A 16,470-nucleotide genomic window follows, 5' to 3' on the forward strand; every position below is an offset into this window, starting at 1 on the left:
GGGGTCCCGGGTCGGGGATTTAAGGATGGTGGGAATTAAGGAGTGGGGAAAAAAAGAGTTACGGGACGTCTGAGCTCCTGAGACGAGTGAGGGCACACCTGGCTGGGCGAGAGGAGACAGAGGCAGCTCCAGACAAACAGGTCGGACAGTGGCGGGGGAGGGGTGGAGGCGGAGCCCGCCGGGCAGCCAGGGCAGGGCCAGGCTCTGCGGGGGCGGGGGAGGGAACCGCCAGGCCTTACAGACCTGCCCATCAGGCCCCAAGTTGCCTAAGAACACAGAAGACCTGCCAGAGGGGTCCCCAAAGCAAACGCCTGCTCTCTTGCAGGTGCAGCAAGGGTGGCCCTCTCTGGGTGACACTGGGAGACCCCTTCTAGGACACGGGCTTCGATCCCCAGCTCAGAGAGGAGAGAAAGAGAAACCTGGAAAGGAGGAGATCCTCCAAGAGGTAAAGCCAGGCACTGTGCTAGGCATTTACTTTTGTTCCCTCATCTGTGAAGTATTGTTATTGTCCCCTCCACTTGCCTGTCATCACCACCTCTGGTGCCAGCCCCTTCCCTACCCTGGGCCCACCAGGGCCCTCCTCAGCCAGGCCATCCCAGCCCCCAGACACACCCCACTGCTGGGCACATCGACCACATTCCTTTCCTACCTCTCTCTCGGCTTCAGCCTCTGCCTCTTGCAGCCTACACTTGCCCCTCCCCCACCTTGGTCCATTCAGTATTTCCTTGGTACCTACTGTAGGAGGCACAGTGCTAGGCAGAGTCCACACAGAGATGCCTCCTCAGGACAGCCCAGTTTAGTGGTAGAGATAAACACCTTCTGAGAGTATGGGGTGGCACATGTGTGTGCACAGACAGGGCAACAGTCCTTGGTGGCACAGGTCCTGTGTGCACAGACATTATAACAATATTGGCTGGCATGTGGCATGTGCACAGACATAGTGACAGTTCTGGGTGGCATATGTCCTGTGTGCACAGACATGGTAAGAGTCCTAGGTGGTATGTGTCATATACACACAGACATGGTGACAGTCTTGGGTGGCATGTGTCCTGTGCACATAGACATCACAACAGTCCTGGGTGAAACATGTCCTGTATACACAGACATGGTGAGAGTCCTAGGTGGCATGTGTCATATGCACACAGACATACTGACAGTCCTGGGTGGCAAGTGTCTGTGCACACAGACATCACAACAGTCCCGGGTGAAATGTGTCCTGTGGGCACACACACCTCATGACAGTTCTAGAGGCTACCTGAATCCAAAACTTGGTACCAGGGAAACTTCCTCAAAAGAGGTGACTTTCTCCATAACTCACATCTTCTGTCTTCTCTGATCTGTAGAAGCACTGACATGAGTATTTCACAAGCCAGCCTGAATATCCAACCAGAAGGACAGAGAGGCCCAGAAGAAAATGATAAGGGATCCCTACAACCTATGGCTACCATGTGGGGATCCTCAGAATGGTGCTTCTCTGGCTGAAAACAATTACCTGGGGAGCTTTTTAAAAATCCTGAGTTCTGGACTAGAGGTCCAAGGATTCTAATTCACTGTGTCGAGGGAGGGAGTTGGGAACCTGTATTTGTAAAAACTATCCCTGGGTGATCCTGTAAAACATGCGGCCTGGGAACCTCCCCCTCAGACTCTCTCTCTTCTTCCAGGGGCCACCCCTACTCCCACGCCCACTGGGAGAACCACCTCTTGGGTGGGAGTAGTTGCAACCTCACACTGGATTGGGCTGGGTGGCAGGTCAGTGGCAATGACAACGGTGGTTTGGAGGAAGGAAGCCAGACTGGGTGGGTGGCCTTGGGGTATGTGGGTGACTCAGCCCCACGCCAGCCACTGGTGGTGTCAGGTGGCAGCCGCACTCTCGTTGCCATGACAACCTCTCCCCCGGAAAGCAGGGAGGCCTGTCAGACGGGTTTGCTGGAGCTCAGAGGAGCTGCAGGGGAGAGCCCTGGCTGTAGGGGAGGGCAGGGGCCGAGGCGGGCAGAGGACTAAGCCGGGCGGGCGAAAGGGCGGCTGCGGAAACCAGCGACAGGCGGAGGGGACCTGCTTCAGGGAACAGGTAGATGAAGTAATGGGAGGAACAGGCGGCAGGTGGAAGGAACAGGTGTGGAGGGTGTGGAGGGGCGAATGGACCAGGAGGCAGAACAGGTGTGGGGAATGACAGTGCAAATCAAGGAAGACACCCCAAGGGAGGAAAGGTGAGGGAGAGGTGGGTGGCGACAGAAGTGACGGCAAGAGTGAGAGTGCAGAAGGATAAAAGGACATGACTCAGGGGCCGAAGCTGGGAAGGGGAGTTGTTTTAGGCAGCTGAGCGAGTCCAGCGGTCAGCACAGCTTCTCTGTGCTGGGGGGAAGCGGGGGAATGTTGTGGACAGCATGAAGTTTGTTCCTGAGCCTGGATTTGGGGACCAGGGGCTCAGTAGGGTGCTCTGGGTCTCCACTTCAGTGCAGCAGCTTAGAAAGAAAGTTAGTTGTCCCATAAAGTTAAAGAACTCTTTAGGGGCCGGCCTGTGGCTCACTCGGGAGAGTGTGGTGCTGATAACACCAAGGCCACGGGTTCGGATCCCATATAGGGATGGCCGGTTGGCTCATTGGGTGAGCGTGGTGCTGACAACACCAAGTCAAGGGTTAAGATCCCCTTACCGGTCATCTTTAAAAAAAAAAAAAAAAGAACTCTTCAGAACAAGCTCAGGAAGCCTCCTCAGCATCTCCCCTGGCCCTCCCCTGACCTCACCTGCCAGGGCCTTAATCCGAGACCTCTCAAAGAGGCGGGCCGAGCTGCTGTCATTGTCCCAGTCCGAGTCAGGCAGGTCCCAGCGGTTGTTGATGTCACTGTACTGGCCCTGGATCTCCAAGCTGTCGAAGTCTGTGGGCGACAGAGTGCTGCTCATGGTGGTTGGTGGCTTCCCTCTCCTGCAAGGAGAACATGCTTAGCAAGGGGCATCTCGGGGCCACCAAGCCCTCCACTCACTATGTCCTTCTATCCTCCTGCCCTAGCTCTACTCCACTCTCCTTGTGGCCAGAGATTGTGGTTGGTATTATTGTCACTGGCAATCAGCCCCCAGTGGGAGAGGGGAAGCCACCGTGGGGGAGCCAAGGGAGAGAAATACAACAGACAGGAAGGCAGCAGTGTCTCGGAGCAATCCAGTGGACAGGAAGGCCTCCCAGGGTCTCAGGCCAGAGAGGGATGGGGGCAGATGGGGGCTGAGAGTGGCAATGGGCATCAGCCTCCTTCAAGACAGCAGTGTATGGACCAGGAGAATGTGGGCAGCAGACTTGGGGCCTCTTGGGCAATAATGAGTAGAAACTGGAGTTATTTCATTCCCTGGTTCTACAAACTGTTCTGAGCCCCTACTCCACCCAAGACGGCCTCTTGTACCCTGAAGGCAATCTGAGATGAAAAGACCCAGATTCTGCTCTTGAGCTGAGACAAATCTATGATATACCAAGAAGACTGATGCGCTATTAGGCAAGTCTGGATAAAGTGCCCAGGAGTTCAACGGAGGACACTTTACGGTTCTTTCCTCTTTGTTTCCTTTTGTTCTCTAGAGAGCATACTTAATAAGTACTCGATAAATGTCAGCTCTGATATGTGTCCCTGCCATTTACATGCATCACCTCATCACAACCCCTATGGGGTGAGGGATGAGGAAGCTGCACCTAAGAAGTTAAGTCACTGGCTCAAGATCAAACAGCTAGAAGGACCAGCACCGCACTTTGAAGGGAAGTTCTTTCTGACTCCCGGGAAAAGCTCTTAATCACAGCCTCTAGGATAGAGAACATTTACATGTTCCTAGACCCTCCTGGAGCCCTCTAGGGCTCCTCTGGGGGGATCTGCACCCTCCACTCTCTTCTAGGGCCCATGTCCGGGAAATGTGGACCATGTATGCTTGACAGCACGACTTACAACTCTAACTTACACAAACACACTCTGTCCTCAAAACTAACAAGTGAACTTCAGGTTAGCTGCTGGGATTTTTTTTAAAAACCCTCTACCATCCAAAGTTCTCATGTAATTCAGCGTTTAGCAGCTGTTTAAGGGCAAGGGGGCAAGGGGATGGGTCTGTAACTTTAGCAGAACCCCAAATTCCACGTTTCTCATTCTCCTAGTACCTCTCAAACACAAAGGAATTTTAATCGTGAGCACTACTTCCTAGGGCCAGAGCTGAGATCTTGGCAACCTCTGGTTCTGGAAAGGAAGGAGGCACAAAGAAAGAAGTTTGGGGAAGAAAGAAGGGAGGGGTGGTGAGACTTGGGTGGATAGGAGATGTGTTCACATGGGCACACAAAGGCAGAAGTTGGCTTCTGTCATTAACTGGTTCCGTGAAACTGAACCTGACCTGCCTGAAGGCCAGAGTTGTCTGCCCCTCCTCTTTCTCCCAAAGGGAAAGCACGTACAAGGATTTCCCTGGGAGTAGCATTAACGAGATCTGAGGGAGCTAAGGTCCAAGGTTCCTAGGATTGAACTTTTCATTCCCTCTAGTAGGAAAGAGCTTCATTTCCACCAGGCCTAGGATCCCTTTCTCGTTCAAAATCCATCATTTCCCCAACAGATTCTCTGAATTTGTTCTGTAAATATTTATATAAAAATAAACTCCAGGGCAGAATTGAGTAACCCTGAGCAAAGAGTGTTGCGGGCAAGGCATGCCCTGAACTAGAGTCACCTCGCACTCTCAGCTGCTGGACAGGAAAGCAGTCCCTGACTCAGGACCGATTCTAATTCCACTTCTCTAAGCTTGTTAGATTCGGGCTTTCTAACCAGGAGCTGTGCTCACGCTCAGCTCTGGGATGGACGTTTCCAGCACTCAAACTCTCCAAGCACAGACCTCCCCACAAAACACCGACATCCAAAGCCCCCCTGACCTTCAGTTTCCTTGACCCCCTTTCCTTCTACCAGGAGTCACAAATCGACTAAGGCCAGCCCCAGGAATGTCTTGCTTGGCCAATAAACTATTTAAAAATAACTGATTTTGGATTCCTTCAGGTGAGCCTGCAAATTCCCATTTGTCTACAGGCTCCACCATTCCCTTTTGTCTCCTGCCCAGTCACATCATATATTTGTTACCTGCCTGGCCCCTGAAGACCTATGAGGTTTTCAAACCTTGCCTTATTTCTTTTCACTCCACAAAGAGCAGAAACTTGAGGAAGCCAACTGTCAGACCCGGTCTCCAAACGACTATGTCTCTCAGGCCCTCATGAGCTGCACAGAACCCAAACATGTACTGCTTTGAGTTTTTTTTTGGTGATCCAACTTGGTCCTCCTAAGGGATCCTTATCAGGGTCCAGGCATGGGATCCAGACCTTCCAGGGAGGTCCAGCTGTTAGAATCTCTCTGTGAAATCCTATAATTTGGGGGAGAAGGTATGAAGCTGAAACCTCCCCCTCCCTCAAATAAAAATTCAGCCACTTAATGCTCCTCTCACCAAATCGAGTTTGAGACATACATGCTTGTGTCCTGAGTTTCCAGAGATGCCATGATATAGATAAGGGACCAAGATGGCATTGGCGTCCTTAGATCACAGATCCCCATAGGGTCACCATATTGAGACTCCAGGGGGTTTATTCCCACAGGATTCCATGTGCATGGTGTTCTCTGGCATTGTCCAGCACTGTGGTTCTGAGGCCCTATCTCTGCATCTCTAAGTTTTGATTTCCAAGCATTCTAGCTCTGCTGCCCCCTGGACTTTTGGACAATATGCTGTGTTCTCTGTGTCCCCCACTGCCATCTCCAAATTCCTATAGTTTTCAATTTGAGTTTCTCCTACACAGATCCTGCTCTGGTATCTTTTCACTGAGTAGATCACTCGCCACCTATGACCTGGGTCTCCATGCTCATACTTCCTTAGTCTGCCAGCGGCTCCCCAGCTTCATGGCCCCGTCTCTCCCAACGCTGAAGAATCCTCAACCTTATTCATCTCCCTGGATTCCTGAACTCTGGTAATAGGGCAGTGCAGTAGCTAATCCAGATTACAGCTTGCCAGTACCTTATTCTTAGCCACTGACCTGGAAGCCAGGCCCAAGTAGCTTACATCGTTAGTGCCAGAATAATGCCAGCTCCCGCCAGCTGCAGGCTTGGGGTCCTACTGGAATATACACCCAGTGCTGCTGGATGCAGACTCTGCTCAGCCGCGTGCCAATCCTCAAGGGCAGCTGCCCCCTTCCCTCCCTCTGTTTCGGCTGGCGTGTGAAGCTAGAAATCCTGTTCCCCCAGGCTAGAGGCTGTCTTGTACCCTAATTCCTCGTCTCACCACATCCTGCGCCTGATTAAGTCTTTACCTCCCTCACAGCGAGCAGATCATTCCCTCCGCTGCGCTCCCACCGCATTTCAGCATGCAGCTATTACTGCACTTCTCACATTGTATTACAGTTGTTTGTGTCTCTCTGCCTGCTCCACTCTTAACTCATTGAGGACAAGGGCTATGTCTTCTTTTTGTGTTTTCTGGGCAAAAGATATTCTATAAAGGTATATTAAGTGAATTGACCATAATTCATTTTTTGGCCATTGAATTAACGTCTTTCTTAGGGCTAGAGAAAAGCTCAAGAAAAGGATGAAAATGGGATCAGAAAAGACCTTCTGCTCCTCAGCTGGAGTGCTTTCAGGGATGAGCTCTACAGGACCAGGGATTCTTGAACTTGCTTGAATCACGATGCGCAACCGGGAAGGCTGTTAAAACACACATCCCTGCGCCCCGCCCCCAGACTTTCTGATTCAGTAGATCTGGGGTGGGGCCTGGGAATTTGCATTTCTAACCTGTTCCCAGGTGATATTAAAACTCTGAGGGCCACTGCTGTCCAAAGATGAGAAGCAGCTGGAAGTGGTTAGAGGAGCTATGAGGACTGAGAAGACACAAAGTTGCAGGGGTGAATGTCACCTGGGTTTAGCTTCTAGATCTGTTCAGGCCCAACCCCATGTTAAACTTAAGTATCACTTCCCCTCAGGAGCCTGAGGCGAGGAGAGAGGAAAGTGAAGATGGAGTGAGCTCCAGAGCTAATGAAACAAATAGAGCTAACGCCCCGACAGACAGCGACACAGCGGCTCACGGATGTGCGGGAGGAGGACTGCAGGGCCAGAGAAGCTACGGGAAAGCAGAGTTGAATACATGACAGCAGGATGAATAATGGATTAGAAGAAATGGAGACTCTGGCAAAGTAAAAAATCTTATTTGACTCAAAGTATAAATGGGTGAACTGGCAGAGAGATAAAAGGAAAAAGAAATCACGAATAAACTCAGGGCTCCCAGGAAGGCAAGAGAGGGATGCACCCAGAGCACGGGACAGGAGGAAAAACACAAATGCGACCCATTTCCCAGGCTGTGTTCCTGATAAAGCACAGGACTCCCTCCAAGGAATTTAGGAACTGGGCTGAGGATGGGGTCTGAATCTCTGACTCTCTCTTTGGAACCCTCCACTTAGGGCAAAAGTATTCAGATTTATTTTCACTCCTTTGCCCAAGCCTAGGTCTCATCCCAAATCTAAGCTCCATCTTAGCTTTTCCTTCGCTAATCCTCTGCTCTTCTGAGTAGGCTGAGAGGTTGCCCCGCACCTCAAGCTAAGACACCCGTTCGGGCTCACTCTGCCCTCTGCACCTTCAAGGAAAACTGCTTTGCGGACACCCTGCCCAGGCCTGGACGCCACCAGCTCTCCAGCCTTGGCCCGTGGCTGCTCCCGGGGTGGGGGTGGGGGGCAGCTGAGAAGCGACCCACGGAGACAACGTGCAGCAGGTTACGACAGGGCCAGCCCGCTTCTCAGACAGGCGTGCAGAGTCATGGGGTTGTGGGGGAAAGTCATGCCGAACCAGAGTGGCGGGCCAACGGCGCTGGTGGCGCGGGCCTGCGAACACCCCGGCGAGGAGGCCGTAGTGCTGTGCGGGGCGGCTCGGCAGCCCCGGGAGCGTGCGGGCCACCCAAGCGCCGCACACAACCGCGTCCCCACCGCCCGACCGGGCTTCGTCCTCCCTCTGCCGGGGTCACGGTCCCCACGGCCAGCCGTGTCCCCTCTCCCACACACGGTGGCAAGACGAGCGTCGAGCTAGCCACCAACGAAGCGGGGAGAAGCCCACGCGGCTCCAGAGCGCGCCCCCAGCAGCTGGACGGCGCCGGCCGGTCCTGCGCGAGCCCCGGCGAGGACCCACTAACGCGGCCGTCGGCCCCAGAGAGGCCCGCGTCCCTCCGGCCTCGGCCCCACCGCCGTCGCACTGGTACCTGGGTGGCCGGCACAGGACCGTCTCCATCCCGTCCCCGGGAGCCGGCGGGAGCGAGGGCCGCGCGCCGCATCCTCCGTCCCGGCTCCCCGGCCCCGCCGCCCGCACGCGGCTGCACAAAGCGCGCCGCCCCGCCGGCCCGGACAAAGCGGGCGGGGACGCCGGCACCTACCTCGGTGCGGAGCGCCGGCCGGGCAGGCGGGAGCGCGGCGACGGGGGCGCACGGGTGGTGGCCGCGCCCGAGCCCGGCAGCGAGGGGCGGTTGCGGGCGGCGGCGGAGGGCCGGGCGGCAGCGGGGCGCTGTCACGGGGCGCGGGCGGCGCGCGGGGGGCGCGTGGCGGCAGCGCGCGGGCGCGAGCGGCGGGACTGCGGCGGCGCCGCGGAAGCAGGACAATAGCTGCCCCCGCCGCCGGCCGCCGGCTCCCGCGGGAGGCCCGGGACCATCTGGAGCCCGCAGCCCCGCGGGGCTCGGGGCGGAGCCCGCGTCACCCCCGCCCCGCCCGGCGCCATGGCAACCGCGGCCCCTGTCCGTGCCCCCCACAGCTCCCGGGTCCCGGGTCGTTGACCTTCCCCGGGGCGAACGCGGCGGCGGCGGCGGCTCCGCGGCCGGCCCCCGACCCCCGACCCCCACCCCCTCCGACTGGGTGCTCCCTACAACCCCGCCTTGCGGTCCTCCACAGCCCCGGGTCACCCTCGGCCGCCTGCGTATCTATCCCCCGCAGCTGGCGGGGCTCGGTCTCCGCAGTTTGGACACCCACCTTTGTCCCTATTCCGCTTTCCGTTCAAAGCCTGTGTCGCTGGAACACGCAGTCCTTCCTCTAATGGCACTCACAGCCGAGGTTCGCCGAGGTTCAGCCTGTTTCCCTTTTCGAATTTTCCTCTTTGCGCACCTCCAGGCCATCCACCTTAGGCATTCCTCTCATCCGTCCCCTCTCCCTCCCGTCCTCCTTCAGGCAGGTGGGCTGGCTCTCTTTCCAAAAGCATCTCCATGGTACATGTGGAGATTCGCCTCCTCACAAATCAGATTCTCGGAACAGTCATCACAGCAGCTGAGAAGCTGCTTCTCTCATTTATCAACCAGGAGAATTCTGGCCTAGTCACTGTCTTAAGGAGGTGGGGGTGGGGATGGACATTTCCAGGCCTTGCACGGCTGGGTTTCTCCCTGGTTTATTAGCTTCTGAGTGGTCTGAGGTCTCAGGTCATTAACCAAGGTGAACTGCTCTCTGCTTAGGAGAGGAAGGAATAATTATGCCCCAATCACAACAAACTTATAGAGTGCCAGGTGGGTGCTAAAAATGCGTCATCTCATGGGACCCACCTACCCCCACAGCCAGCTGTGAGAGGTAGTAGGCACTGTTCTTCCAGACGAAGCTCAGAGACAAGCTAGTAATGACAGGGTGGGCTTTGAACAGGGCCTTTAGGTTATGAAGATCTGGACCCATTTCTACCCTGGGAGTGCCTGAAATGGCCCAAGTAGGGGCAACCTGAAAAATGAGCTTTGAGTGAATTATGGGGTTTAAGGTTTTATAATAGCTTTGTGGGTAATTGAATTTTAGTATTTTGCTCCTTTCTGAAAAGGTCATGCATACTGAAAAAAATACGCATAATTGACATATTTTGCAGATATGATTTTGGCAAGGTGAAATCACTTGTGTTAAAAACACTTGAAAACATTTTCATGGTAAGAAAAAAAATCCCGCTACCAACCCTAACGTTGTGTCATCTCATCTACCCAGCCTCAGTTTCCCTTGTCTATAAAATGGGTTGGAGGGCCGGCCCGTGGCTCACTTGGGAGAGCGTGGTGCCGACAACACCGAGTCAAGGGTTAAGATCCCCTTCCTGGTCATCTTTTTAAAAATAAAAATTAAAAAATTTTTTAAAAAATGGGTTGGGAGGAGGTTGGGAAGTTGCACTAAAAGATTACCTTGAAGTTCCCTTCTAGCTCTGATATCTGTGATTTTACCACTAAACTGGAACCTGGCCTTCTGGGCTGCACATCACCATTAGCTGTAATTTAGGCTATTTATCATTTATTTATTTTTAGCGGTCACTCCTTCAGGCAACGAAATCAAAGAAGCAAGGGCAGAAGCTACAGTTCCCTGAGGTAGGAGTGTGTGTTGGAGGGTTCAGAGGGAAGGAGGCACCAAAGCGTGCATAATGGTCATCAAGGAGACTTGGTCAGGACATTAAAGCTGATGAGATGAGGATCAGCTGACCTGCCAAAGGAACTGGAACCACCGAAGTGCTGCTGCTGTCCTGGTTATGAGAACCAAGTGTCTCAAAAACAGCATATTAGGTTGTGACCCAATGAGAAGCCAAAGACAATTACGTCTTATCATCATCATCATCATCATCATCATCATCATCATCATCATCATAATATGAGAGTAGTTTAAAAAGTTCGTGGAAAAATGGAATTAGATAATACTAATCTTTCCATGAACTGTTGAAGACCGCTCGTATCTTTTGGAGAGTCATGTCCCATTTTCAGCATTTTGTAATCGTTCAAAATGCTTGTACGGTAAATATTCTCATTCTCATTTTATTGATGAGCAAACTGATTTTCAGACAGCTAAGTGAATGCTCAAGTTCACAGAATTAGTTCATGGTAGAGACTCCCCGTCTTCTGATTCCCAATATGTTCTTTCCCCTCTGCTAGAGAGCGAGTGTAGCAGAGTGGTTAAAAGCATTGATTTTGGAATCAGACTCCCTGGGTTTAAAACCTAGTTTTGCCACCTATGAGCTATGCAACCTTGGACAAATTACTTAACCTCCCTGGGATTGTTTCCTCTCCTGTAAAATGGTATCCTAATGAGGGGGTCAAGTGAGTTATTGCAGGTAAAGTACTGGAATAGTGCCTGGCACATAGTAAGTACTCAACCAATATCAGCCATTATTATGTTACTGTATTATTATTTTACCATATTGTTTCCCAATTTGGAGAGGAAGCATTTTGATAAAGAGAACACTGAGATCACTTATCTCAGCTCTGTGACTGGGTTGCTTTGGAAACTTGTTATTTTGTTCTATAGTGAATCAGCGCAGTCAGTGACAAAGAAAACGTCTGCTTCCTTTTTACTTGAGTTGCAAAAGTGAATGAGATGGTGTCCACTGAGGATGCTGAGCTTCTCCGAAAATCCTCATTTGTTGCTTATGTTACCAAGATTCATGGAAAGGTCTTGGCTCCTGCCACCAAACCTATAGGCGTAGCTGAATTCTCAGCTTTTGTTCCTGTACCAAAGAAGTCTCCCTCCTTCCATCTGAGACGATTTCTTATGGCTCCTACTTGAAGTCTCTCTTCTCCTGCAGGTCATGGCCCTCACTCCTGGTGAGCTCTCTCTCTCTCTGCTGGCTCCTTCCCATCAGCATTTAAACATGCTCAGGTATCTGTCAGCTTAAAATATAGGAAACCGTGGTCCCCCTTCATGTATTGCCCTTACTCTTTATGTTCACAGTCTTCTTGAGTCATTTGTACTCTGGCTCCACTCCCATTCAAACATTCATTTAGAAAATATATGGCTTATTATGTGCCAGGCATTGTGCTGGGATCTGGGGATATAATGATGAGGAAAATGAGCACTGTCTCTGTCCTCTGGCAGGATCCTCTGACGGGGTTGACAGACATTAATAAAATAACCTCTCAGATATATAATCACAAAGTATAATTAGTTCAGGAACGGGAAGTTCAGGATGCTATGAGAGAATTCAACAGTCGTAACGTGGTTAGGGAGTGAGGGGTAAAAGGAGACCTTCCTCAGATCATCTAAGCCAAGATCTGAAATGTGATTGAAAAGCATTAATGAGCTAGAGAATGGGGAATAATAATAGCAGTATAATAATAAAATATAATAATAATAAGAGCTGAGGTGGAAGCCACTGAGCCCCCATGAAGCCATCACTTTGCTTCATTTATACCAGACCACAAGTTCCATCTGCTGGGAACTCAGCAGCAAATGCAGTGGCCACAGAGCCAATGGCCAAGCCAGGTGAAGGAAGCTACGCTTTACCAGTTAGGCAAGAGAGAAGGTGACACTTGGCCTCGATGCCCCTTTCCTGATGTCAGAAGGATATATAAACCCCAAACTAGAACATCACGAGAAGAAGAAGACTGGAAGGAGAATCTTGCAATTGACTTTAAAATTTGTAATGATTGAGTTGTCCTGAATTGGTGAGGTTTATTCTGTTTCTGCCATCAATAGAAATGGGGGATGAAACGCCTGCATGACATCTGCAACCAGCCCAGCGACCACCACTGAGCTGCCGCAGGAGGCTCTCCAGGCTCCTGAGTTGGGGCAATGGGGGGCTGAGGGCTTCAGCCACAACTCCCTGACATCTGCATCCAGCCCAGTGATGGTCCAGCCTCCGCTGGAAGCCCCCTGGTCTCACCTGCCAGGCGGAGGGGGAAAGGGAGAGACTGGATAAGGGGCATAAAGAATAAGTATGATTTGTAACAATGAATATGCTAATAAAAAATAAAATAAATAAAAATAAGTAGAAAATGGTTAATATTTGGAAAAAAAAAGAAATGGAGGCTCATGAACTAAGCTGAGAAATAAAGAAAATTATATATTTTCTCACCTGAGTCTATGACTTGACCTTGTAAACAAGCCTGGGGCACAAGTAAGGGTCAGAATGGTCGGCTTGCAAGGGGAGTTTGGGGCCTCACGAGGACTGACATGATTTCCTGTGACTACCGTAGACCAGGATGCCAGCTTGGGACATGATTTGCAAAGGATGATAGTGTATTTGAAAGCCAAAGACTGCGGATGAGCCAAGATAATATCTCAAGTCAAATAGGGCATTGTGATAGGTGGGGATGGGTGGAGGTGGGGCATGGAGGGAGTCCTACCTTGAGCTCACTCATACAGTGTAGAAAAGTCTGGGCTACTAGAAGCTCCAAGGGACATGTTGTGAGCTGGACAATGTCGTGAATGCATGCTGCTATTGACTACACTGGAGAAACTGGAACTGATTTGAGGATGTAGAAGTATTACATTCATTTATCTTTGTCCAGTTTGGATTCAAAACGCACTTATTTATGGACCATCCCTCCCAAACTATTTTTAACTTGCAAACCTAAATGCCATTAAAACTGGGCCCATTTGAATGAATCCAACCCATCTAGTAGCAGACTGGGATCAAAGTACCTTTGATTTTACCAGTGAATAATGAGCTGCTTCTTTCTTCTAAGAAACTCATGCCACTAACCTCTGGGAACACACAGACCCTTTGAAAAGTGTCTGATCACACCCATGTGCCTGAAATAAATTTTGGTAACATCTGCTTAATACTAATAACTGAGGGGAAGTCTTTGGGGTTCCTTGACCAAATTGCAGTGGAAAATGTCAGTTGTGCTGGGGAACCTACAGCACCCAAACCCAAATAGAGTAGATTTTGTGTACATTTTTGAAGCTGTGAACATTTTAGGTCAGTTTTTGGTATCTTAGCCTAATTTTCTTGTGCTGTGGTTGGCACACAGCTAATAGCTTGTCCTTTCAACTATTACTGGCATCTGAAACTTCCTGGTGGTTAAGACACTAGATTCTGGACTCTATAACCTTGTTTGAATTCTGGCTCATCACTTTCTAATTGTGTGACCTTGGACAAGGTATTTAACTTCTCTAAGCCTGAGTTTCCTCATCTAGAAATAGGGGATAATTTTACAGAAGGAAGTTGTGGTGAGAAATTAAATAATGCATATCAGGTGCATGACACCTGCTGCCAGTTAAGGGTTCAGTAAATGTTAGCTATTGCTATCATCATTATTTTACGTGTTTTGTATGTTGGCAAATCTTGCCTTAAGTAAAACATAATGTATGAAAATCTAGATTTGTGTAAAAAGTTAATGTGGGAGATTATCTACATTACAAAAGGATTCTTCAGTTTATGAAAGAACTGATAACAAGGTTTCTTTTAAACAGTCAACTTCCCAGTATGTCTAAAATGATTTGATTCACACAAACATGGTTTATACAATGGGTTATGAACATAGCTAGTGTACAAAGCACATGACATCTGTAATACAATCATTCAGGCCAGGTCTGAACCACTGTGACAAGTTAACAATAACAATCCTGGGTATTCTCTATGCCCCTTTATAAAGGGATTAGATGGATTCTCTGTGGTTTCAAATGGAAGATTTGGGACCAATGGGAAGGAGACACAGGGTGGTGAGAGGGGGGAGATTGTAGCTCGATATAATGAAGAAAACACTGCTGTCCAAAGCTGGAATGGGTTGCCTCTGAGGTGGCAAAATTCCCAACACGAGGTATTCAAGTAAAAGCTAGATATCAACTTGTCATAATTGTTGGAATGACTACTGCATGAAATAGAGTGGTGAAGTAGGTCAGTATTTCCCAACCCTAAATACAATAAATATACTATGCAAACTGGATCTGTTCTCCACCTTGGATACCAGGAAGAGGTTGAGAAAAGAGGCAGAGAGAGGCTATTCAGGAGGAGGGGTGGGCATAAAGGAAATGAATTTGAAAAAATATTGCTTCTCTGGCTGGGAAAGACTGGATTAAATGACCTCTAAGATGTCTTCTAATTTTAAGATTCTAAAACCCTCAAATTGTTTCATAGATGTTATTTTAACTATATTCCTGGGAGAATTTTCCTATTTTAGTTGTGGAAAACTAGAACATAACACCTAAAGTAAATGGTAGAATAGGAAAAGAATTCAGATATCTTGACCCTTTTAGACCTTTGGTCCCATGGCCTCTTTTCAACTGTGAGAATGAAAGTTGGGGAAACAGAAGGTACAAGTGGCCTTAAAGCTAGAACAGAAAAATCAAGTCACCTTTAGAGATTAATGAAAAATCAGCTCAACTAAGGATCCAGATGACTAGCTTTAAAGACTGTGTACAGCAGCATTCCTGGTAAAGTGCTTCAGAGTACTGTAATCATGGAAAGGCTGAACCAAGCCAGGCGTGGCGGCACGCACCTGTAGTCCCAGCTACTCGGGAGGCTGAGGCTGGAGGATTGCTCGAGCCCAGGAGTTCTGGGCTATACTGCACTATGCCAATCAGGTGTCTGCATTAAGTTTGGCACCAATATGGTGACCTTCGGGCAGTGGGGACCCCGAATGAGGGGTGAACTGGTCCAGGTCAGAAACGGAGCAGGTCAAAATTCCTGTGCTGATCAGTAGTGGGATTGTGCCTGTGAATAGACACTGCACTCCAGCCGGGGTCACACATCAAGACCCCGTCTCTTTAAAAACAAAAAACAAAAACAAAAAAACAAAGACTAAACCAAGACTGAATATGAGGAGCCAATGTCCTCTTCTCTTTTTTTTTTTTTAAAGATGACCGGTAAGGGGATCTTAACCCTTGACTTGGTGTTGTCAGCACCACGCTCACCCAATGAGCTAACCGGCCATCCCTATATGGGATCCGAACCCGTGGCCTTGGTGTTATCAGCACCACACTCTCCCAAGTGAGCCACAGGCTGGCCCCCCAATGTCCTCTTTAATGGGGCCCCTGACTGAAAGAAAAGTCTTTGTCCCAATTAGCCTACTTGTCTTTCAAATAAAGTTGATCATCTGGCCTTTGGATCAATAAGTTTACTTGGCCATATGTGACCAGATTACACTGCAGTTTCCATTCCCAAGGTCTCTAGGCTACAAAGAATACTTCCTTTCCAGTGGACATCAGCTGGCAGGACAAATCCAGCCCTACTTATAGAGAAGGGAAAAAGCCAATTACAGAGGGCAGAACCACCTTGTAATGTAGATTTTACTGGTTATCTAGGCAGAGGAGAAATTGGACACTAACAGGAAAGAAACAAAATCTCCTGGGTTGGCCCAGCACCTGCTACTGGTGGATGAGAAATCAGAGACTGTGCAAAGGGTGACTCAGGAAAAACAGGGAGCTACCCAGTGTCACAGTCAGCCATTCTAAGGAGAGGAAGAAAACACGAAGAATAGGGGCAAAGAAGAAAATACTCCAGGTCTACAAACTTTGGTATCGTCCTAAAGAGAGAATCTTTCCTTTGCCCATAAGCCTTAGAACGAGGAACAACAAATGCTGTAGTCCAAGAATTGGCACAAAAGTCAGCACCCCTATGGCCTCTACTGACCCATAACCTAACGTTCCTCTGCGGGGATATATCCGTCTGACCCCTGGTGGGAAGCAGAGGGAGGTGAGTGGTGAAGCTGCCCCACATTCTGTGCTCCAGGTGGAGAAGGCCTCAAGAAGGTGCAGGGATGAGCTAATCTGAGCTTCATGGCCCCATTTCCAAGGATGTGATTAGTGGAGAGGC

The 16,470-nt window shown here is 50.0% G+C and overlaps 1 protein-coding gene across 1 annotated transcript in view; it reads right to left on the reverse strand.

Moving 5' to 3' along the window:
* SPTBN2 (spectrin beta, non-erythrocytic 2) overlaps positions 1 to 2,908 on the reverse strand; it is a 31,303-nt gene extending 28,395 nt beyond the window's left edge. The window contains exon 1 of the mRNA XM_063093291.1: positions 2,743 to 2,908. Coding sequence (XP_062949361.1) covers positions 2,743 to 2,899 — 157 coding nt within the window. The 5' untranslated portion in view covers positions 2,900 to 2,908. The remainder of the gene's footprint in view (positions 1 to 2,742) is intronic.
* Between the last annotated feature and the right edge of the window lie 13,562 nt (positions 2,909 to 16,470).

Source organism: Cynocephalus volans, chromosome 4 (genome assembly GCF_027409185.1).
Source record: "Cynocephalus volans isolate mCynVol1 chromosome 4, mCynVol1.pri, whole genome shotgun sequence".
NCBI classification, from domain to species: Eukaryota; Metazoa; Chordata; class Mammalia; order Dermoptera; family Cynocephalidae; genus Cynocephalus; species Cynocephalus volans.